The sequence below is a fragment of the Pseudophryne corroboree genome, chromosome 1, assembly GCF_028390025.1.
Source record: "Pseudophryne corroboree isolate aPseCor3 chromosome 1, aPseCor3.hap2, whole genome shotgun sequence".
Lineage (NCBI taxonomy): Eukaryota > Metazoa > Chordata > Amphibia > Anura > Myobatrachidae > Pseudophryne > Pseudophryne corroboree.
In genome coordinates, this window is record NC_086444.1 from 378,733,811 (window position 1) to 378,758,818 (window position 25,008).

Sequence of the window (25,008 nt, forward strand, 5' to 3'; positions counted from 1 at the left end):
GCATGTTCCGATAGCTAGGGACAGTACTGGGTGTGTGCTAGAACCAGCCTGAGTTGGTGTAAACTGAGGTGGAAGTATTATAGCTGCACATATAGGGTTAGATGTATTATGCAGCGTTATGGGGAGACGTGGTATCAGCGCACATTGGGGGTAATTCAGAGTTGATCAAAGCAGCAGTTGTGTGCAATCTGAAATCTAAATTGCAGTGTAAAAATAAAGCATCCAGTATTTACCCTGCACAGAAACAAAATAACCCACCCAAATCTAACTCTCTCTGCAAATGTTATATCCACCACACCTGCAGTGCACATGGTTTTGCCCAACTGCTAACAAATTTGCTGCTGCAATCAACTCTGAATTACCCCCATTATGTCCATTATGTCTACTGACCATTTATACATTGGGTGGCACATCGGTGCGCTATTTTAAGATAGCAGTGCTGTTAATAACGGGGGGCGCATAGCACCCATGTCATGTGCTACACATCTCATTAATACATGGGGAGAAGCAGTTTCAGCACACATAACGTGTGCTGATACCACTTACCTCCCATAACACCCTTTCATACATCTATCCCACAATAACAGCACTCGTTGGAACGGTCAGTGTGCAGTAGACTCTGACAGTGCTAGAATTTACTTGGTGCAGTCGCTGACCAGGGTGGCGGCAACATTAAGCCTATTTTAATCCACCCCTGCAACAGGGTACAGGAATGCCCAAAAAGGGGATAATCTGTGTTGACTAGTGACTCTTAGTCTATTTATTAGACAATAAAGAGGCTAAAGTCTGTTAGCTGGAAAATGGTTCTTTCCTTGTTTTGTATTAACTTTGCAGTAATGTAACTTTTTAGAAGTAAACAAATTTGTATGTAAAGAACACACAACAACATAGCATATAAACAATATTCTAATCTTTACAAATATATATAACTTGTATGTCACAGACAGATTATAGGATAAACATTTAATTTAGTACAAATTTACGAAAATCTACAAACCAACAAATATAATAAATACAGCATATTTATCAAAATAAATACAACATTCTGAAAAATACATATACAATGAACATATCCCTCTTTTTATAAGCATTGCAGTTGCTAGTACATAAAATGTTTTTTTGTTTTCTTTTTCAAAATAGATGGGGGAAGATGTATTGAACCTAGAAAAGTGATAAAGCACTGAAAAAGCCATGATAAGTGGAAGGTGATAATGCACAAGCCATGAAGCCAATCATTACGAGTTTGAAAAATGACAGGAGCGGATTGGCTGGTGCGTTATCACCTTACACTTATCACTGCTTTATCGTTTCGCCAGGCTTAATACATCTGCTCCCTTGATTAGATAGAACAGAAAAGCAGTAAAAAGTAAGCATCAGAATAATGGGGGGAATCATGGAGAAAACTTATTTTATTGCTTTCAGATTGTTTATATTTTATATAGTCTTGTGGGGCAGAGGGGCATTATGATTGATATAGTCATTTATTGGATGTATATAGCTGAGCTTCTTAGGTTTTACTTTAAAATGATGTGGATGGCATGGAGCGTAATATTAAACTAGAGGAAAATTGATAGCACAACACAGATAAATATGGTATAGTCCTGAAAGTCCAGGGAATATTTGGTGTATTTAGATAAGAACTAGGTGTCATATTTCCCATGTAGGATATAAGAAAGTATATTTATGTAACTTAATCTTAAATTCTTTCTCTATTGGAGTGTTCTGTCTCCAACTGGATATATCAGTATGTGTAACAATAAAGAAGAGGATCGTATAGAATTAATTTAAGTATCCTATGGATAATTGATGTGCAAAATAAACATTTTTTCCCTGCTGGAACCACACACACACATATATATATATATATATATATATATATATATATATACAGCATACTGTATATGCGCGCGCACACATATTTGAGATGTATAGAGTTGATTTGGATTCTTCCTGATTGTTTTGAAGTTGAATACTCTCTTATACCAACACTTGCCTCTTCCTACTCGAAGTTCTGAAGAGCCTGGTTTATACCTAATGCAAATATGATCTTCATGCTCTTATATAGACTTCAAATGGTATGCTGCAATACAATAATAACAAATGACACATTAAATATTTGAACCACTTCACAAACATATCACTTAAAACTAATATTTCACCATCCATTTGGCATAATCCATAATGTTTTTCATTAATGAAATGAATTCATTAAAACAGAGAGTTTGCTTAAAAACAGAAATCTGATGTTGTGCTGTAAATATATGTTGGATAGTGTTAAAAAAAAACATTACTGGGCTCTTGAAACCATTAAAGAATACAAAATTTATCATAAATACCAGACTTTTGAAATCGTATGTATTTTCTGAGAACTGTGACATAAAGCAGAAAGCAAGTGAGAATGTTTTCTGACTATAACGTAAGAAATGTCAGCAATATAAATAGAACGTCAGTGATTTGCCCTAAATCATGTGACACAGTCTTAGCTACAACGACAGCAGACTCCCTGGACCTGCCGCAGCCCAGCACACTGCAACGTATGCTAGGCTGGGGAGAGGCTGATGTCACTGACAGGTCAGAGGAGGGCAGTGAACCTGACCCCCATGCTGGGCCCTACCAACAAGCCTGAACCCTGGTAATTAGTAACTGCTCCTCCACTCTCTTGGCACCCTTGGAGGTCAAGTGATCACTATATACATGCAGCTGTGTGAACAACCTTGATTGGGTTTTGATTCCACACCATATTTTCTTTTTCAGAGATCTTAACACTTTGCATGTGAAGGTTACAATGCAGACAGTAATGAAAGCGAATTTTGCAGAGGTGGCATTACCTGATTGTCTTGGGGTAAGACTTGTGCTATCCCTCCTCCCCCCAATGTTTACATATAGAGTCACAACACTGGCAGGAAATTTACAATGCAGAGAACATGACCAATATAACTACACAGAGGATTCAAGTAACTGATATACAACACAGATAGCAGCCTACTGACTAATATATAATATAAAGAAGTCTAGCCATGAATGTACAATACAGAGAGCATCTCAGTTACTTATATACAACGCAAAGAGAAAAGAAGGGGAGGGTAACCTCAAAGGCTGACATCTACTGTGTGAACATGAAATAGCCTACTGAGTAATCAGGGGCGTAAGCTTATCCCAATCGCCCAGAGGCAAGTTGAAGTTTGGTGTTTAAATAAAGGGTGTATGTGTGTATATATATATATATATATATACACACACACACACACACACACACACACACACACACACACACACACACACACACACACACACACACCTTGCAGAATTATATAGATAGCACTTTGAGCTGGTCTACAGGGACCAGAGCCTGCAGTGAATTGGCAGGGCTCCAGCTACACTGTGATTTAGCCGTCTACTGCATGCGGAATCAGCATTCATCGACAGGTCCCATTACATAATCCAGCATCAGCGGTGGGTGCACTGTCGCTTGCTGCAACATAGAATGAGCAGTACCAGATGGGAGCTGTCCTGTCCCCTATTGCAGGTGTTAGTAGGGCTCCTGGGATAGAGCCGATTTACCCTGCAGCAGCAGTAGAGCTTCATTGGAAGAGCAGCAGTCACACTTGGATCCTGCTGTGAACCACACAGGTGCTGCTGTACATGCAGGTGCCCCTTTAGTAGGGCTAAGAGCCCAGCAACAGGCGACTCAATCGCCTCTGGGAGTTACACCCCTGTGCGTAATCCTTCTTTGCTCTTTATACATAATTTGCATATTTTAAGGCAACAATAGAAGTTTTATATATATATATATATATATATATATATGTGTGTGTGTGTGTGTATATATTTATAGTCTCATGTAGGGTAAGCACTCACCAATCCAATGCAGAAAGGTTTCAGGTGCCCTCCGTTAGTCACCCCTATGCACAGGTACAAACATAAAGGGCCAAATGTAATAGAGTGAGAGTTTCAAAAAGTGAGAGATTTGGTAAGGTTTTTCTTTTTTTTTTTAAAGTGGCAATCATTTACACTGCAAAACCAGGTTGATCTTAGTAGATATAGTACAACTTTTGATCAAACGTAATTGATTTTGACAGGTCACCACACCCCCATTTGATAACACTTTGATGGGGTTGGGAGGTCAGTTTCCTGGGTAAGGACCTGAGGCTATCTGAGCAATTTAAAATAGACGGACACCTAATTAGCATAGTAATCTATCCATCTTTGTGAGTTTAGAGGTCAATATATCAAACTGATACCATAAACCTCTCATTGTGAGGGTTTTCAAGTGCTGACAGGTATGTTTATTGCTTACAGATAACATATGTTAAATACAAACTTTAGCTAATGAGATTATTTCATTCTATACTCCAGTTCTTCTATTTAAACTAAATGTGTTTTAGTAACTGGGAAAGCTGTCAAAGGACTTTGCAGTACATAGTATTCTTGATAATCATATAGTGGCTGAAATCAGCACTACTTCAATTCCTAGTATAGGGGGTCATCCCGAGTTGATTGCTCGCTAGCTACTTTTAGCAACCATGCAAACGCATAGTCGCCACCTACGGGGAAGTGTATTTTCCCTTTGCAAGTGTGCGAACGCCTGGACAAAAACATTTTGTGCAAAACAAGACCAGCCCTGTAGTTAGTTATTCTGTGCGATGATTGCAGCGACAAAGGTCCCGGAATTGATGTCAGATACCCACCCTGCAAACGCCTGGACACGCATGCATTTTCCCAAACATTCCCAGAAAACGGTCAGTTGACACCCAAAAATGCCCTCTTCCTGTCAATCTCCTTGCGATCAGGTCCTAACCCAGGAAACTAACCCCCTGACCCCATCAAAGTGTTATCAAAGGGGGGCGTGTTGACCTGTCAAAATCAATTAACTTGATAAAAAGTTGTACTATATCTACTGATCTTGCTGTGTAAATGATTGCCACTTTAAAAAAACTGCAAAACCTTACCAAATCTCTCACTTTTTGAAACTATCACATTTGGTCCCATAGTATGGAGATAATGGCATTCTGTGTAATAAAGACGATAGAGGCAGACTAAACTGCAATGTTTTGAGGCTTTATTTCACCAGATTAGGTTTGTACTTGTCTGATGACGGTGGATTGAAACACTGAAACATTGCAGTTCAGTCTACCTCTATCGTCTTTATCACACAGAGTGCTGCTGTCTCCATACTATATATATATATATATATATATATACACAGTGTATATATATATATATATATATATATGTATATATATCTTGGAGAGAACTGGCACTCACCCCAAAAAGAATAATGCTCCGGTGCCCTCTGGAGTAATAAACATACAGCAATAGGAATCATGCAGCGGCACTCAGAGACTAGATCCCAGTAGGTAACGTGAAAAAAGGACTTTTAATCCATAACAGCAAATAAGGTGACCAACGTTTCGGGGCGCTGGGGCCCCTTTGTCAAGGTGATACAGTGTACAAATAACAACATACCTTAAATAAGCAGTGAAGAGACCCGCGAACGGGACGCACGCCGTTGAGAAGTGGGTGTGAGCGGAACGCCGCTCTGATCACTTCCGGGTGCAGTGACGTCAGCGCTACCTTGCGTCTATGTCCGTCATTTCCTGGATACCCAGAGCTTGCTCGGTCGCCTAGGAGACCGGCGCCCGTCGGTAAGCAGGACTCCGGATGGACGTAGGATTGGCTGGCGTGAACAACAACACAAAACAATCAGTGATGCAAAACATAAGAGTCTGAACTGGATGTATTTTAAACACCCAGCTTAAGACAACACTGTGCAAATTAAAAAAGGGGCACATAGCTTTGATTTCATAACATACATGATGCCTATAGTAGTGCATTTTCATTGTACTTAATAATTAATTAGCAGAGATGCATATATAGAGCAAAAACAGGAGACACCTGGATAAAAGCATAAGGCCTTGTGTAACCTTAGGGAAATGTTAACTAATGATCAACTGAAGGGAGCTATGGTTTGTGACATCACACACAGCTGCTGCGACCCGCAGGAGCTGTGCTGGCAGGGAGCTACTCGCCAGGTGCAAAAGCATTGCCGCCATGGGGGACAGAACCAGACATGCGGGGCGGAATAGCCCTGTGCTGGGCGTCCACGCGCATGTCTGAGAAACTGATCGTAGATGTGCGAAATTTAGCACATCTATGATCAGATCTGAATTACCCTCTAAGTTCTAAGGCAGAAAGTATGTTACCATAAATAGAGTTCCAAGAAAATGGAGTGAATTAGAGTCCCTCAGATAAAAGCTGGCCGTGGTTTCTCGGGACCTTAGGTAAAAAATGTAAAGGCGTCCCATAAAACAATGTCAAATAAAAATAATAATAATAAGTTGAGTAAAAGAACAGAACAGAATGTCAGTGTAGGATTTGTTATTCACGGTTCAGATGTGATAACACAGTTCAGAACTACATTCATGCATATAGTAAACAAGTTCTAAAAATTATATATGCTCAACCGTCTAAATGGTTGCTAAATGACAACCCGCTGTGGTGTGTTCTATTTGGCAATGGTATCTTTTGAAATCCCTGATGAATAGAAGCTAAACAATAGACAATCACTGAACAGGTCACTATGATCTTTGCATGTTTCGTTATGTGTAAAAGCATAGAAATAGTTAAAAAAAAGATGTGCGGTCCCCCCAATCCATTACCAGCTCTGGACCTCTGATACCTTGCCTGTTACTGGAAAATGAGGGGCAAAAATGATGTGAGCTTTCCTCTTTTTTCAAGTAACCAGCACCAGACTGAACCATAAGGCTTTAGCAGGGAGACACAGCATTGGGTACCCCTGTCATGAAGTTAACCAGTCCAAAACTAGTTAGCCTGGAATCCCTTGGAAATCCCTAGTAAAATAAATCTACACCCGTCCCCCCAAAAAAAAATAATAATACACGGAGTCCCTCTCCCAAAGGACAACCGGCCTTGGGCTGTGGGTGCGGGGTTAATGGTAATATTACAGTTAATAATATTGTTCTTTATAGGCAGCCTACAAGTCATAGCAGGCCTGCCCTGGCATGATGGCACTTGTAGAACTACAAGTTAAAGCATTCCCTGACAATAAAGGCCTGCTGTTGCTTTTACTTTTTTTAAAAGATAAAATATTAAAATAAAGACAAGACACAAACACTGAATGTTGTATATTTATAACAAAACAAAAAAAAACAACACTCCCCCACACAACCTGAAGTTCAACACTTCAGTGCTCCAAAGGTTCTATGCCACTGTTGGCAGTGGGGAGGAGATGATGATATACAGTAAGCAAGAGAAGGAAAAGCACAAAGGGGAAATAACCCTGCTCATAGGAGCTTCCAGAGCTTCACAGTAATTGTCTAAATGAGAATATCTTGATTGTTGTGTATTTGTAAAGTGATTCATGTGAAAATCACTACATGACTCTAGAGAGCTGCAGTCATGCTGAAGAATGGCTACAGAGGTACTTCCTGAATTTCACGTGGATGTCAATGATGCATCTTCTGCCATCGACATTAAAGCAACACTGCATACATCCACGTCACCCTTTTCAAACATGAAGAAACAATAAACAGATGCCTGTGTGTGATACAGGGTTGGATGCAGAGACAGTGTGCATTAGCGAACAAACAAACAAACAAACAAACAAACAAACAAACAAACTGAAAACTGGATGATTAAGTAACATAGTCCTGGACTTTTGGATTAGGAGGCCAAGAAATTCTCCCAGACCTGGTGACAAAAAAGGGGCTAAAGGTGTGGCTGATGTCTGAATAGGCTCACTGTTGGGCAAAGTCACGGGACTCTCCTGCACCCTAATAGGTGTATCCTCAGGGGACCCATTGTCCATGATGATGGTGTTCTGACAACCTCAGTCGGTGTCAAGTGAGGTGAATGTGTTGGCTCACACACCCCTAGGAGATGGCACTTGCTATGTTCATACAAAACACTGTCAAATTGTACCACATACAGCAGCTGTTGGAATTATTGGAAGATCCCTGCACAGTCCCAGCTCTATCAAACCTGACAGGGGTCTGGATGCAGATGGTTTACACAGGGAACGACGGTCTTTAGCAATAGGATGTTTTATCATGAGTGGTTTTGAGCCATAACATCTTGCGTGTTGTTCTCAACTTGCGGTCTAGTTTGAACTTGGTGGTGGGAATGATGGTGCCAATGCTCCTGGGAATAAGGCATTTAGGAGAGGGAAGTCCATTTAGGAGAGGGAAGTCCATCTCTTGGAGTATATCTCAAATTGAGGGGCACCCTAAAAACATCAGAACCATCTCTAAAACATGTCTTTAACAAGTGCTGCATACTGCCCTTTCTGCTAGTTCATTGGACTTTGGATAGTGAGGACTGCTGGTGACATGTGAAATGTCCCATTTACTGGTCATGAACTGCATGGCATTGTTAGTAACTAGCTTGTGTGCTATGCCATGTGCAGAAAAGTGTGTTTTCATTTTGTTGAAGACTGTGTTACTTTGGGAAGATACAACCAACTCAATGGCAGCAGTCATAGAGGTCCAAAACAGAGCATCCTTAGTCTGGTGTATGGTGGCTTCATGCCTGGGGTGCCCCTGCTAAGCATAGTAGCCATGAAAGGCACATGGTATCACAAAATGTTGACCATGCAGGATACCATCAAAAATGGTCAGTTCATTGTGGAATGCAAAGAAAGACTTACGTCACAAGACAGTTTCTTGGAAGAAGAAGGCCAGCAATGCAGGATAACATGAGACAACCATTGACAGAGGTCATCCCTGAGTGTTGCATCACAGAGTACCTCCTGGAAGAGAGGACATCAAACTCCATGACATTCAGGTCATCATCAGCACCACAGTCATCCAAGTCCAGGAGGCGAACATGTTATAAGGAGTCAGGTACATGGAGGCCTTTCCACATTTGTATTCCAAATCCAGATGGTACCTTTGGAGCTTGAGCATGAAACATTAGATTCATGTGGAGGCAGTATGCAGGGGTTTGCAGGGATTGGTGATCAGGGGTTGGTGGTCTGTTTCAGCTTATCTAGGGGGTAGGCATGTGTGGTCCCAAACTAGGATGTCACCCACAGTGATATCACAAGGGTATCCCTCAGAGAGATGTACTGTATAATGTAGGAATACATCACTGCCAGTGCATGTACCTTAGGGCATGCGGAGGATGGCATATCTACCCACAGGTGTCATTAATGGGGTGAGCATGGATGATTTCTTATCCAATGTGATCTGCCAGAATACACATTTGGAATCCAGAGTAGTAAATATCTTTGCATTTGGCATATTAATTATTACTTGCTCTACAGTTCTGAGGGGGTGATGTGGTCTCATCAGAGCTTTGTTAAAATTCACAGGGTCAATGCAGATGCATACCAAACCATCCTTTTTTTTTTACTGCAGCAACCATAGCAAACATTCATGGGGTGGATCCTACTACTGAAGCAATGATCCCCAATGCTGTCATGCGATTTAACTCTGCCTTCACTTTATACTTCACGGTGAGAGCAACATCTGGGAGCATATACTGTGGGAAAGACAATCTTGATTAGATGCCTGTGATTTGTGACTGGTAGGTTCCCAGTGATATTACAATTGAACAGATCATTAAAGGCCCCCACAAACAGAACGATATAGCTGACAATCCGACGCATTGGAACGATAAAACAGCTATATTGTTTTGCGTGTATGCATGATATCGTTCATTGGACGCTCCCGTGGTGTCGTCGTCTGTGGCTTTACCCAATCTTTCTGCATGTTGAAAAAATCAGGCGATGCGACTGACAATCCCATGCAGCGCTATTTGGGAGGGGAGGGCATAGCGGGCAGTCAGGTACCGCACCACCCTATGTGTAGGGACTGCCTTATATGTTGCCCCTCGGAACCCCGGTTGCATCATACCATGTGTAGGAGCCTGAACTCTGGAATGTCCTGTTGAATGACATAGACATAAGCACTTAAAGTTATTAACCCCAGTTTTATGCTGTCCAGCAAGCCAAGGAGTGTTTTGACAATAATGTCCACTATATGAAAGTTTGTGGTGTGCAGCATGGCCCAGCCCACGGTCTTGATTACAAGGCCACAGTAACTAATTAGATTCACAGTGTGACAGCAGTCAGTAGGTGTTTTTGGGCTTGTGCACTGGAGGAGTTCATGTGACATAATGTTAAGCTTGGTGCAGTGTTCATTGTTCTTTTGATGCCATTATTTTTCTCGTTTTCTATTATTGTATGTTGGTAAATATGTCACCCTTTCAGGACCTGAGTTCAATCTTCTTGCAGTGGAGACCAATGTCTGGGGCATTTTCTGACGGAGCGTTTACAGTGTGAACGGTACGGTGGGCTGCTGCAACGTGCAGTGTAAAGCTGACTGTCATCAGCTTAAAGTTTGGCTCTCAGTGGGCTCTACATAGCAGTGTTAAAAGCATGTCTGTCCATTATAACATTTTTCACTAATAAGCATATATCATCAAACTTTTATAGTAGTGTGTCTGGATCCTCTTGATTCTATCCTTCCAAATAGACAAATGTGTTTGCTTTGTCAACAGACTCAGCACAAACTACGTTGAGAAAGGTATATGCCGGTACTCTTGATTTGACTGAGAGCCAAGCACAGCAGTATAAGCACCACTTCTGCTTGAACTTGTGCCATGCATCCACGATGGCATTGTTAAATATAGAGGATATATACATTGGGAGACCTTGGCTCATCACAGTCAGACTTTTGACACCTTGTAAAGTGGTCTGTGAACAAATCACCACTGGACTCTGGAGAGCTGCAGAAATGTGACTTTACAAGCTGCAGTCATGCTAAACAAATGGTAATTACTGGTAATTCCTGAACAACAAGGGGATGACAGTGATGCAACTTCCACCAACCACATTAAAGCAACCCAGCATACATCTACAATATTGATGTGTGCATTCAATTTGAAGGTATGTTTCTAACATTGCCTAAAAAATCATCTGGAGATGGCATTTTCCTATAAGGGCCAAGCTCCGAATGCTTTGTAAATCCAGCAGCACTGCAGCCCCCATAGGCTGCGTTTGCTGTGATGCTTCCATAGTACATCTGGGAGATGCTTAATAGTTGCAGTATCTCCCCCCCACACACCGCTGTTTTCGGGCTATATCCTGCAGTCTTGTACATTTTTCATGGTAAATAGGCCACTAGGTGTGATATGAATCCTAAATTCAAGAGTGATACAAGTGACACTGAGTAACTCATCTGACCATTGCATAAAAAGATTTTTGCATAGATGTCTTGTAAAATGATCATAGGTACTCGGACAACAAAATAAATCACCTGGGGTAAAATTTTCAAAAATTTAATCTTGGTATTTCAAGAGATTTGACAGTCTGTTTCCATTCGATTTCTATTCAATTTGGGTTGAACAGATTTACTAAAGACCAAATCAAATCTCAAATTAGTTCTATTGCCAAATTCATCTCACATCCCAATAGAAATCGAATTTCTCAAAAACATCAATGTTTTCCCATAGCCCAACATAGAATCCCCTCATTTACTAAAGTTCGATTTGAAATCGAACTCTAAACCAAACTCCAAATCAAACATCAAATCCCCAAATGTTTAGAATGATGTTAGACATTTGATTTTGGCTTATAAATTTAATGGTAGGAAATTTATAGTGATAACTGTTTAAGTACCCAAAAGCATGTAGGGCAGTGTGGAAGTAGTAATAATGGATGTCCAAGGTTATGGTATGTTGTGCACCTACCTGCACAATGCGAATCACCACCTGACTGAGATAACCCTGGAGGATCGATCAGAGCATCAGCAGCAGCTTTATGAGTTGAATAGTGCACATATTTATATTTATAGACATTATACTTATTCCATTAATGTGCAATAGATAGCACAAGAATACAATATTGAGCAATTTAGTTGAAAAATTTATAGACATTTAAAATCATGACTGTTGTAACTGGCTATCCTGATTCAACCCACGATGCCTACATCCTCAGCAATTCATCCCTATCTTCAAAAATGATTGTAGGACAAATGCCAGAGGGAAGGTTGTTGTGTAAGATACCAGTATGTGCTAATAAAGCAGCTAATAGTAATTGATACTATATGGTTCTAATTTGTTCCCCTACCACCAAAAAGGTTATTTAGGCTATGGCTGTTGCTCTTGGGTTCTAACGCCATTGTCAAATCCACATACTCCTGCTGAGCCACATATAGCCACCCAAGCCATGACAGAATACATGTTTGGTTTAAAAAACAAACAAACATTTGGAATGCATATTATCATATAATTTGATAAAAATGTTCAATATTGTGCTCTGCTGCCATCTAGTGCATAATAATAACACATTAAATAAACCACTCCCCCAGATTATACAATAAACAGGGAGTAGGCAGAGGTTATTTTTTTTTTTAGCAACAACTGATTATGTATGCACAGAAGGTGGAAGGCAGGCAAAAAAGAGCTTCTCCTTTAATTAGTGTGCATGTAATACATTTGGACCAATACAAAGCAATGAGGAAGTTCTGTTTGATTTTGCATTCGATTTTGCTGGGGATTTTAATGGGGATTTGAGGTTGGATTTGATATGGGAAATTCATAAATTCAACTCTAAATCCTTTCCCAAACTCGACCAACATTGAAATCGATTTGAAAATCAAATACAACATTTGTTTTTAGTAAATAAGGAAAATGTAAAAAAATGTAGACTCAAAAGGAATTGATTTCAACCGATTTTGAAGATTAAAAAAACACAGGCGCCTTTATTGAACAGAATAAATTGCTGCTTTCCCAGGGGTAATTGGTTTATAAACCCCTCATAATCAGCAAAACAAGAAAAACAATAGGAAAGCGCTAATTTGATCTGTAGTAGATTTTATTGAAAGGTTATTTCTAAAAACTTAAATTAATACCGGCCAGTATCAATAAAATTCACTCACATTTAATAAAAATATATATTGCACATATCTATACAGACAGTGACCTAAAAAACTGTAATACAACTGTAAACCAAGTCTCTGTATAATGTCCTTAAGTGATACTTTGTATTATAGCAACACGCTTGCCATTCAGTCCACAAATCCAATGTAGCGAATAAAGCATGCACTTAAAAGCTCCTTTGTTTGCAATAGATAGTACCCTGTTACCTTGATAATGCATTTAGTGGCTTTTTGTTGGTTTCACTGCCAAGTTAATTTGATAATTAGCAATCATGCATGGCCGTGCAAAAATAGTGTCTCACTATGTCCGGAGCTATTGTCAGCAGGTAATATATCACAACATGTTTTGTGGCTCAGTCAGCAAACCTATTACACCGCAATTGGATGATTCCCCTCCCGGCTGCAGCTTTCTTATTCAGCCTTATCTGGAGTCCATAAATCACCTCTATGTCAATGATGTTCCTCCCAGCTGCTCGTTCACCATCAGCCTTAACAGGAGTGTCAGGTCACTTCTACACCACTTAACCCCTCTTTGCAATGGGGTAAAATATGAGCCGGCCGGCTGGTAAGTAAAACTCCACTATATCTCGTGGATGGGAGACGAAGCAGACGCGTTTCCCCGCCTTAAGACCTCGGCGGCTTCCTCAGTGTGAATCACTCTCCCTGACTGCACGTCCTTTAAAACACATTTCTTTCCCACGGCCCGTGCTGGCGTTGATGTAATGCTCCTCACGCCTCCTTTTCACAGCTGACACCAACACATATGCTTAATAGCTTAACTCCTTCGTCAAGTCTGAGCCCCATTATCGGCTCATCCGTATAGCAGCATCACTTACACATATCTTCAAACATAATACTTTCAAGAGCTTCATGGTGTTTGATATTAATAATACTAATATACATATAAAAAAAACATTTAACTCATATAAATATAAATATAAATACATATCGGTTTCTTTCAACAGCAACACTGGTTACTATCCCCTATAGTGGGTGAGCATAATTAAGCATATTATCAATTCATGCATTACCCTCAATCATACATGCAATTCCCATATTCCCAATTTAGTAGAAGCAATATACACTCTACCTTTGTCTTTCTTAGATACATAATTATAATAGTAATAACCTCCCTCCTATGGATATACACGCATATAGATACATAACATTTTTAATTATTATTTAGATTTTAATATTACTTCACTCAAATAGCATTTATACACCTTAATACAATATAGACAACACCTCCTACAGACCACCCATCATTACCTAGCTTATACTGTATTTATCACACCTCTACTACAGGATTCCTCTAAAATAGATGTATTTCATATTTTTCCATATTTTAATAACACATTATATGAGTATATGCAAGTAAAATCCAGGACACTGATATACAAAATTAATTCACTAAATATTTTAAGTTCACAAGCCCCATCTAGTTTGTTGCACAGACTCCTATATAACCATTTCTTTTCGTCCCATCAAATTTCACTCCATATCCTCATATCATATTTGCAATTTATACTCCATTTAACTTTATCATGTCATTAAGGCCTGAAGGGACCATTGTATCCATTCTAAATGTCCAGTACGCTTCGATCACCCCCCTATTAGTCACCTTGATTTGTTCTATACCAATCATTTTAATATTTTCCACTTTTGAATTCTGACATTAAATCACATGGTCTGATAGTGGGTGTTTTGCACCTTTCATGATATTTCTCCTATGCTCCATATACCTAACATGAAGAGTTCTGGTAGTTCGACCTATATATTGTTTGCCACATTGGCATGAAATAAGATAGATAATATAAGAAGACATACAATTCATGAATTCCCCAATAGGGAATTTTTCTCCCGTTCTAAATGACTCAAAACTGGTGCTCTTCCTAGGTAAATTCCTACAGGATAAACAATTTAATTTCCTGCATTTATGGTAACCTATTGGTTTTTCTGGGATCCACATATTTTGTACACCCATTTCCAGTTTCCCTTTACTCACTAGGCACCAATTTTTTTCTCAAATTATCGGCCTTTCTAAAGATAGTATATCCCTTTGGATTCACCTGTGGCTTCAAATATTCATCTAGGAGTAGTAATGAGGTATTCTTCCTTATAACTTGGCTGATCTTACGTGCACAACTATTGTACTTTGTAGTAAAGGCAACACATCTATCCATATTTTTATTACCCGACTGACTCTGAACCTTGGGTTTAAGTAATAGCTCTCTCTCTATTCCTTCCATCTCTATCATCGCTGCCTCTAATAAATTTTGTGGATATCCCTGTTCTTGAAATGACTCCATAAGTTTTTCCGCTTGCTTCCGATAAGTGGATATTGAGGTACAATTTTGCCTCAATCTAACAAACTGCCCCCTGAGGATATTGGTCTTCCAGCATCTCTTATGAGAGCTGTTATAATTAAGATATCTATTTTGATAAACCTCCTTAATGTATGTGTTAGTGATCAATTGATCTTCCTCTACTGATAGCTCTATATCCAAGAAACTAATTTTTGTGTTGTTATAATTAAATGTAAACTTAAGACCATATTCATTCTTGTTTAGACTATTAGTGAAAGCATGCAATGCTTCCAAACTACCACCCCAAATTATAAATAAATCATCTATAAAACGGCCATAGTAGACCAGATCCGCCCCGAGTCCACCTCCCCATACATGTTGATCTTCAAATACTCCCATGTACAGGTTAGCGAAACTTGGAGCGAATCTGGCCCCCATGTCTGTAAATAATATTTAGTGTCAGTTTGAGTCATTTAGAATGGGAAAAAAATTCCCTATTGGGGAATTCATGAATTGTATGTCTACTTATATTATCTATCTTATTTCATGCCAATGTGGCAAACAATATATAGGTCGAACTACCAGAACTCTTCATGTTAGGTATATGGAGCATAGGAGAAATATCATGAAAGGTGCAAAACACCCACTATCAGACCATGTGATTTATTGTCAGAATTCAAAAGTGGAAAATATTAAAATGATTGGTATAGAACAAATCAAGGTGATCGATTTGATCGACTTCGGAGAAGAGAAGCGTACTGGTCATTTAGAATGGATACAATGGTCCCTTCAGGCCTTAATGACATGATAGAGTTAAATGGAGTATAAATTGCAAATATGATATGAGGATATGGAGTGAAATTCGATGGGACGAAAGGAAATGGTTATATAGGAGTCTGTGCAACAAACTAGATGGGGCTTGTGAACTTAAAATATTTAGTGAATTAATTTTGTATATCAGTGTCCTGGATTTTACTTGCATATACTCATATAATGTGTTATTAAAATATGGAAAAATATGAAATACATTTATTTTAGAGGAATCCTGTAGTAGAGGTGTGATAAATACAGTATAAGCTAGGTAATGATGGGTGGTCTGTAGGAGGTGTTGTCTATATTGTATTAAGGTGTATAAATGCTATTTGAGTGAAGTAATATTAAAATCTGCATAATAACTAGAAATGTTATGTATCTATATGCGTGTATATCCATAGGAGTGAGGTTATTACTATTATAATTATATATCTAAGAAAGACAAAGGTAGAGTGTATATTGCTTCTACTAAATTGGGAATTGCATATATGATTGAGGGTAATGCATGAATTGATAATATGCTTAATTATGCTCACCCACTATAGGGGATAGTAACCAGTGTTGCTGTTGAAAGAAACCAATATGTATTTATATTTATATGAGTTAAAAAATTTTTATATGTGTTTTAGTATTATTAATATCAAACACCATGAAGCTCTTGAAAGTATTATGTTTGAAGATATGTGTAAGTGATGCTGCTATACGGATGAGCCGATAATGGGGCTCATACTTGACGAAGGAGTTTAGCTATTAAGCATATATGTTGGTGTCAACTGTGAAAAGGAGGCGTGAGGAGCATTACTTCAATGCCAGCAAGGGCCGCGGGAAATAAATGTGTTTTAAAGGACGTGCGGTCAGGGAGAGTGATTCACACTGAGGAAGCCGCCGAGGTCTTAAGGCGGGGAAACGCGTCTGTTTCGTCTTCCATCCACGAGATATAGTGGAGTTTTACTTACCAGCCGGCCGGCTCACATTTTACCCCATTGCAAAGAGGGGTTAAGTGGTGGAGAAGTGACCTGACACTCCTGTTAAGGCTGATGGTGAACGAGCAGCCGGGAGGAACATCGTTGACATAGAGGTGATTTATGGACTCCAGATAAGGCTGAATAAGAAAGCTGCAGCCGGGAGGGGAATCATCCAATTGCGGTGTAATAGGTTTGCTGACTGAGCCACAAAACATGTTGTGATATATTACCTGCTGACAATAGCTCCGGACATAGTGAGACACTATTTTTGCATGGCCATGCCTGATTGCTTATTATCAAATTAACTTGGCAGCGAAACCAACAAAAAGCCACTAACTGCATTATCAAGGTAACAGGGTACTATCTATTGCAAACAAAGGAGCTTTTAAGTGCATGCTTTATTTGCTACATTGGATTTGTGGACTGAATGGCAAGCGTGTTGCTATAATACAAAGTATCACTTAAGGACATTATACAGAGACTTGGTTTACAGTTGTATTACAGTTTTTTAGGTCACTGTCTCTATAGATATGTGCAATATATATTTTTATTAAATGTGAGTGAATTGTATTGATACTGGCCGGTATTAATTTTAGTTTTTAGAAATAACCTTTCAACAAAATCTACTACAGATTAAATTAGTGCTTTCCTATTGTTTTTCTTGTTTTGCTGATTTTGAAGATTCATACAGTATTTTTCAAAATCGAATTTAAGTAAATATACCCCCTGGTCTATAATTTTTGCTTTGTTTCCATATTAGTGACTTTATTGTGCTGCATATTCTATATTCTACAGAAAATGTAATACAAAACTTTGTTTATGTCATATAATGCTCTTATTTATGGTCCTATTTGTGTTAAACATGCAGTGTAACCCAATGAGCCTAGATCTAGAAGTGGTACATCTATTTTGAGTCCCGTAACTTTTTACAGAGCAGAGTACAAGTTATGATGTTATTTTCCGGGTATACTGATTATTGAGGCAGCAAAAATCATGATAAAAAGTCATATTTTCCCACTAGCAACTTCCCTTTATCTCTATAGACTGTACACATTTTATAGATTTGGCTTATAACTCTTGAAAGTGTTGTTATATTTCTGTAATGACCAACTGTGTAATTGGTAATGTTGGGGGACAGCTTTTGTTATACTTCTTTTACTGTAGAATACAATTATTACAATCTGCTGATAATTATAGTCTAACATAAATATTAAGCATAATGATTAAAGAGATGGAAATAGTAATCCAAAATGATATGGTCCTAGTGCGCACCCTTTAGCAGCCTCAGTATAGTGTAGAAAATGTGGTCACACCTTTTTCCCAAATATACAAAGTTTAAACACAGTTTATAATTCTCAACATAGGCGCATAAAGGGGGTGATTCAGACCTGATCGTTTTCGCACTGCGGGCGATCAGCAATAGACTGCTCATGCGTATGCACCACAATGTGCACGCGTGTTGCCAAACAACAACAGTCATCGCCAACCAGCGGCAGGATGTTGCGAAAATTCAGATTGCATGGGCGTTCGCAAAGTGATTGACAGGAAGAGGCCGTTTCAGGGTGATAACTGACCGTTTACTGGGAGTGTCAGGGGAAACGCAGGTGTACCCAAGCGTTTTCAGGGAGGGTGTCTGACATAGACTCCGGCCCCGATTAGCCCGTTCTCATTGCACTGGAGGAGTAAGTCCTTGGCTGCGCACAGACTGCACACACTGGATTTTTGCAGCTCAGTGTACACATGCGATTGCACACCTGCACAGCAAATTTACACTCCCCCTTCGGTGGCGACTATCTGATCGCAGGACAGAAAAGTTAGCAGCCCAGCGATTAGGTCTGAATTACCCCCAAAGAAAACATTAACCACACTTCCCTTCGATAAGATTCTTTTTCTTCCACTTCAAACATAGGGGTATATTTATTAAGGTCCCGATTTTGACAGATTTTGAGTTTTTTCTTCAAAGTGTCATCTTGGGAATTTACTAAACTCAAATCTCGGCAGTGATGAGGGCATTCGTATTTTTTTTGAAGGCAAAGAAAAAAAATACAAATGAATACACCATCGGTCAAACACGCCTGTTATTTTATACAACTCGGTAATTTACTAAAAATTCGTATTCACAATCACTGCCTGCAATAGCCAAACACTGCCGTGAAAAAATACAAATCGTAAAAGAAAGCAGTTTTCAAATAGACCTGCTTTTTTTCTGATAGGCATGCACGGATCAATGAGATCCGTGCATGTTTATCAGTGGGAAGGGGTGTGAAAGTGTTAAAAATCAGAAAAAAAAATTGCATGGGGTCCCCCCTCCTAAGCATAACCAGCCTCGGGTTCTTTGAGCCGGTCCTGGTTGTAAAAATACGGGAAAAAAATGGGCTGGGGTTACCCAGGTTAAGTGGGGTCACTCTTCTGGTTGACCCCACTTAACCTCGCGGTCTACCGCAAAGTTCCCATCATTGGATATAATGTAGCGCCGCTGCGCTACATTGTATCCACAGTGCGCCACCTGACTGAGCACACAGCCAATCAGGAGAGTGCCATGACGTGGCGCTCCCTTATTGGCTGAAGGGACCCTCTTTGACAGGAGTCATGGGGGTCCCGACATTCGGGGAAAGGGGTTCCATGTGTAAACAATACATGAGACCCCTTTCAGTGCGTGGACCGGGTATTTCGCTTTTTTATTTTACCAAGTACGTGGATTATAACTTTTAAGAAGAGGACCGATCTACCCCGGATTCTTTGTAAGTATAATTTTATTTACAGGAACCCCTGGATTCTACTTGAGAAGAGGACCGAGTGCTTCGTGTCAACTTAGGTAAGTATGTGTGTATGTAAGTGTGCATGTATGTTGATTAAACTTTTACTTTCATGGTGTGTGAGTTTTGTTTTTATTTGGGTATTTTTTTTGTAGTAGAACTACAGGTACTAGCGGCCCCGTTTCCCCCCTGCATGCTGGTACTTGTGGTTCTCCAAGTACCAGCTTGTGGGGGAGGCTTGCTGGGACTTGTAGTTCTGCTACAAAAAACAATATTCTTGTTTTACACAAAAGGCTTTCAGCCCTCCATCCACCGCCCACGGATGGGGGGGGGGGCAGCCTTGGGCTTCACCCCTGGTCCTTGGGTGGCTGGAGGGGGGGGACCCCTTCATTTAAGGGGTCCCCACTCCTCCAGGGTACCCAGGCCAGGGGTGACTAGTTGGTGATTTAATGCCAGGGCCGCAGGGACCAATATAACAGTGTCCCCCGGCTGTGGCATTATCTGTCTGACTAGTGGAGCCCGGTGCTGGTGTTAAAAATACAGGGGACCCCTACATTTTTTGTCCCCCCTATTTTTTGCACCAGGACCAGGCACAGAGCCCGGTGCTGGTTGTTAAAATATGGGGGAACCCCAGTCCATTTTTTCCCTGTATTTATACAACCAGGACCGGCACAAAGAGCCAGAGGCTGGTTATGCTTAAGAGGGGGGACCCTATGCAATTTTTGGGGGGATTTTTAACACTTTATAGACTTCTTTTAAGGTACATAATGAAGCCCTGCACGGATCTCACAGATCCGGCCGGGATTCATTGTGTTAAGTCCAGCAGTGTTACACTAATCACTCCCGTAAAACACTGCCTGACATTACGAATGACATCTACATCGGAAAACACGAAAATGCAGAATACGACAGCATAGTAAATGAGGTGTAAAAAAACCAAACAGTTGCAAATTCACACATTCGATGTCATTCGTGTTTAATCTCCCTCCAAATCCCGACAATTACGAATCTTAGTAAATATACCCCATAAAGGGAAAAAGAAAAGCAAAGGATCCATGGCCCTTTTATACAAACCTTCTCACTGCTTTATATACATTTATACCCATGCTGAGGGTCTATCTGTTCTAGAGAACAAGGAGGGCATCTGAGCTAAAGACCCACTAGATGTGTCTACTATTTTTACTTTCATTGTGTATCCCCAACAATATTATGTACAGTGATGGTGATTACCTGCTGTGGATGGTTATCTGAGATGTCTGATTATTTCCAACCACTGGGAGTGTTTGGTTAAAAGGGAGCACCCCACCATACTGCAATTTAATTCATAGATTATTATATATTTATGTTCCACTTCGTGATTACTGGGGAACATTTGCATCCTTACTGTATTACACAAAGGGGTAAATTTACTAAGGTGGGAGATTTTTAGAACTGTTGATGTTGCCCATGGCAACCAATCAGATTCTACTTACCATTTATCTAGCTGCTTCTAGCAGATAATAGATATAATCTGATTGGTTGCTATGGGCAACATCACCAGTTCTAAAAATCTCCCACCTTAGTAAATTTACCCCAGAGATTTAGTTTGCTTTTCTTTCTCCCTTTATGTATTAACTACACATCTGCTGAAGTGGAAGACAAAGCATCAAAGGGAAGTGTGGTTATTGCTTTCTTTATGCGCCTGTAAGGAGATGGGAATTGTTTGCTTCCAGCCAGACTGTATGGAACATTATACTGTTTCTCTAACGTCCTAAGTGGATGCTGGGGACTCCGTAAGGACCATGGGGAATAGCGGCTCCGCAGGAGACTGGGCACATCTAAAGAAAGCTTTAGGACTAACTGGTGTGCACTGGCTCCTCCCCCTATGACCCTCCTCCAAGCCTCAGTTAGATTTCTGTGCCCGACGAGAAGGGTGCACACTAGGGGCTCTCCTGAGCTTCTTAGTGAAAGTTTTTTCAGTGAGACCTGCTGGCAACAGGCTCACTGCATCGAGGGACTAAGGGGAGAAGAAGCGAACTCACCTGCGTGCAGAGTGGATTGGGCTTCTTGGCTACTGGACATTAGCTCCAGAGGGACGATCACAGGTTCAGCCCGGATGGGTCCCGGAGCCGCGCCGCCGGCCCCCTTACAGAGCCAGAAGAGCGAAGAGGTCCGGAGAAAGCGGCGGCAGAAGACGTTCCTGTCTTCAAATAAGGTAGCGCACAGCACTGCAGCTGTGCGCCATTGCTCTCAGCACACTTCACACTCCGGTCACTGAGGGTGCAGGGCGCTGGGGGGGGCGCCCTGAGACGCAATAAAACATGACAGAAATACCTTACATGGCAAAAAATGCATCACATATAGCTCCTGGGCTATATGGATGCATTTAACCCCTGCCAGAATATACAAAAAACCGGGAGATAAGGCCGCCGAAAAGGGGGCGGAGCCTATCTCCTCAGCACACTGGCGCCATTTTCCCTCACAGCTCAGTTGGAGGGAAGCTCCCTGGCTCTTCCCTGCACTACAGAAAGGGTTAAAAAAGAGAGGGGGGCACTATTTAGGCGCAGTATTAAAACATACAGCAGCTATAAGGGGAAAACACTTATATAAGGTTATCCCTGTATATATATAGCGCTCTGGTGTATGCTGACATACTCTCCCTCTGTCTCCCCAAAGGGCTAGTGGGGTCCTGTCCTCTATCAGAGCATTCCCTGTGTGTGTGCTGTGTGTCGGTACGTTTGTGTCGACATGTATGAGGAGAAAAATGATGTGGAGACGGAGCAGAGTGTCTGTAACAGTGATGTCACCCCCTAGGGGGTCGACACCTGAGTGGATGTACTGTTGAAAATTACGTGACAGTGTCAGCTCTATATAAAAAAACAGTGGTTGACATGAGACAGCCGGCTACTCAGCTTGTGCCTGTCCAGACGTCTCATAGGCCGTCAGGGGCTCTAAAGCGGCCGTTACCTCAGATGGCAGATACAGACGCCGACACGGATACTGACTCCTGTGTCAACGGTGAAGAGACAACCGTGATTTCCAGTAGGGCCACACGTTACATGATTGAGACAATGGCAAATGTTTTTATACATTTTTGATAATACGAGTACCACCAAAAAGGGGTATTATGTTCGGTGAGGGAAAAACTACCTGTAGTTTTCCTGAATCTGAGAAATAAAATGAGGTGTGTGATGATGCGTGGGTTTCCCCCCGATAACAATTGATAATTTCTTAAAAAGTATTGGCTGCATACCCTTTCCCGCCAGAGGTTAGGGTGCGTTGGGAAACACCCCCTAGGGGGGATAAGGCGCTCACACGCTTGTAAGAACAAGGGCTCTACCCTCTCATGAGATGGCCGCCCTTAAGGATCCTGCTGATAGAAAGCAGGAGGGTATCCAAAAAGGTATTTACACACATACTGGTGTTATACTGCGACCAGCTATCGCCTCAGCCTGGAGGTGCAGTGCTGGGTGGGCATGGTCGGATTCCCTGACTGGAAATATTAGGATAGTATATTATTGCCTATAGAGCATTTAAAAGATGCATTTCTATATATGCATGATGCACAGCGGAATAATTGCCGACTGGCATCAAGTATAAGTGCGTTGTCCAATTCTACCAGTAAAATGGTCAGGTGATGCGGATTCCAAACGGCATTTGGAAGTATTGCCTTTGAAAGGGGACATTTGGGGTCGGTCTTTTAGACCTGGTGGCCACGGCAACAGCTGGGAAATCCACGTTTGTACCCCAGGTCGCCTCTCAAAATAAGACGCCGTATTATCAGGCGCAGTCCTTTGTTGGCAAGCGGACAAAAGGTTCCTCTTTTCTGCTCGTGACAGAGGGAGAGGAAAAAGGCTGCAGAGATCAGCCAGTTCCCAGGAACAGAAACCCTTTCCCGCCTCTGCCAAGCCCTCAGTATGACGCTAGGGCTTTACAAGCTCAGGCACGGTGGAGGCCCGTTCTCAATGAATTTCAGTGCGCAGTGGGCTCACTCGCAAGTAGACCCCTGGATCCTTCAGGTAATATCTCAGGGGTACATATTGGAATTCGAGACGTCTCCCCCTCGCCGTTTCCAAAAGTCGGCTTTACCGACGTCTCCCTCTGACAGGGAGGCAGTTTTGGAAGCCATTCACAAGCTGTATTCCCAGCAGGTGATAATCAAGGTACCCCTCCTGCAACAGGGAACGGGGTATTATTCCACACTATTGTGGTACCGAAGCCAGATGGCTCGGTGAGACCGATTCTAAATCTAAAATCTTTGAACACTTACATACAGAGGTTCAAATTCAAGATTGAGTCACTCAGAGCAGTGATTGCGAACCTGGAAGAAGGGGACTACATGATGTCTCGGGACATCAAGGATGCTTACCTTCATGTCAAAATTTACCCTTCTCACCAAGGGTACCTCAGGTTATGGTACAGAACTGTCACTATCAGTTCAGACGCTGCCGTAGGGATGGTCAACGGCACCCCGGGTCTTTACCAAGGTAATGGCCGAAATGATATCCCTTCGAAGGAAGGGAATTTTAGTTATCCCTTACTTGGACGATTCCCTGATAAGGGTAAGATCCAGGGAACAGTTGGAGTTCGGTGTAGCACTATCTCAGGTAGTGTTGCGGCAGCACGATTGGATTCTCAATATTCCAAAATCGCAGCTGGTTCCGACGACTTGTCTTCTGTTTCCTAGGGATGATCCTGGACACAGTCCAGAAAAAAGGTGTTTCTCCCGGAAGAGAAAGCCAGGGAGTTATCCGAGCTAATCAGGAACCTCCTAAAACCGAACCAAGTCTCAGTGCATCAATGCACAAGGGTTCTGGGTAAAAATGGTGGCTTCCTACGAAGCAATCCCATTCGTTAGATTCCACGCAAGAACTTTCCAGTGGAACCTACTGGACAAATGGTCCGGGTCGCATTTTCAGATGCATCAGCGGATAACCCTGTCACCAAGGACAAGGGTATCCATCCTGTGGTGGTTGCAGAGTGCTCATCTTCTAGAGGGCCGCAGATTCGGCATTCAGGACTTGGTCCTGGTGACCACGGATGCCAGCCTGCGAGGCTGGGGAGCAGTCACACAGGGAAGGAATATCCAGGGCTTAGGGTCAAGCCTGGATACATCACTTCACATAAATATCCTGAAGCTAAGGGCCATTTACAATGCTCTAAGCTTAGCAAGACCTCTGCTTCAAGGTCAGCCGGTGTTGATCCAGTCGGACAACATCATGGCAGTCACCCACGTAAACAGACAGGGTGGCACAAGAAGCAGGAGGGCAATGGCAGAAGCTGCAGG

The 25,008-nt window shown here is 41.3% G+C and overlaps 1 protein-coding gene across 1 annotated transcript in view; it reads right to left on the reverse strand.

The window, feature by feature from the left end:
• Positions 1–1,391: 1,391 nt before the first annotated feature.
• The window catches only part of TMEM233 (transmembrane protein 233), a 71,127-nt gene continuing 47,510 nt past the window's right edge, over positions 1,392–25,008 (reverse strand). The window contains exon 3 of the mRNA XM_063913159.1: positions 1,392–2,080. Within this exon, the coding sequence (XP_063769229.1) occupies positions 2,069–2,080 (12 nt within the window). The 3' untranslated portion in view covers positions 1,392–2,068. The remainder of the gene's footprint in view (positions 2,081–25,008) is intronic.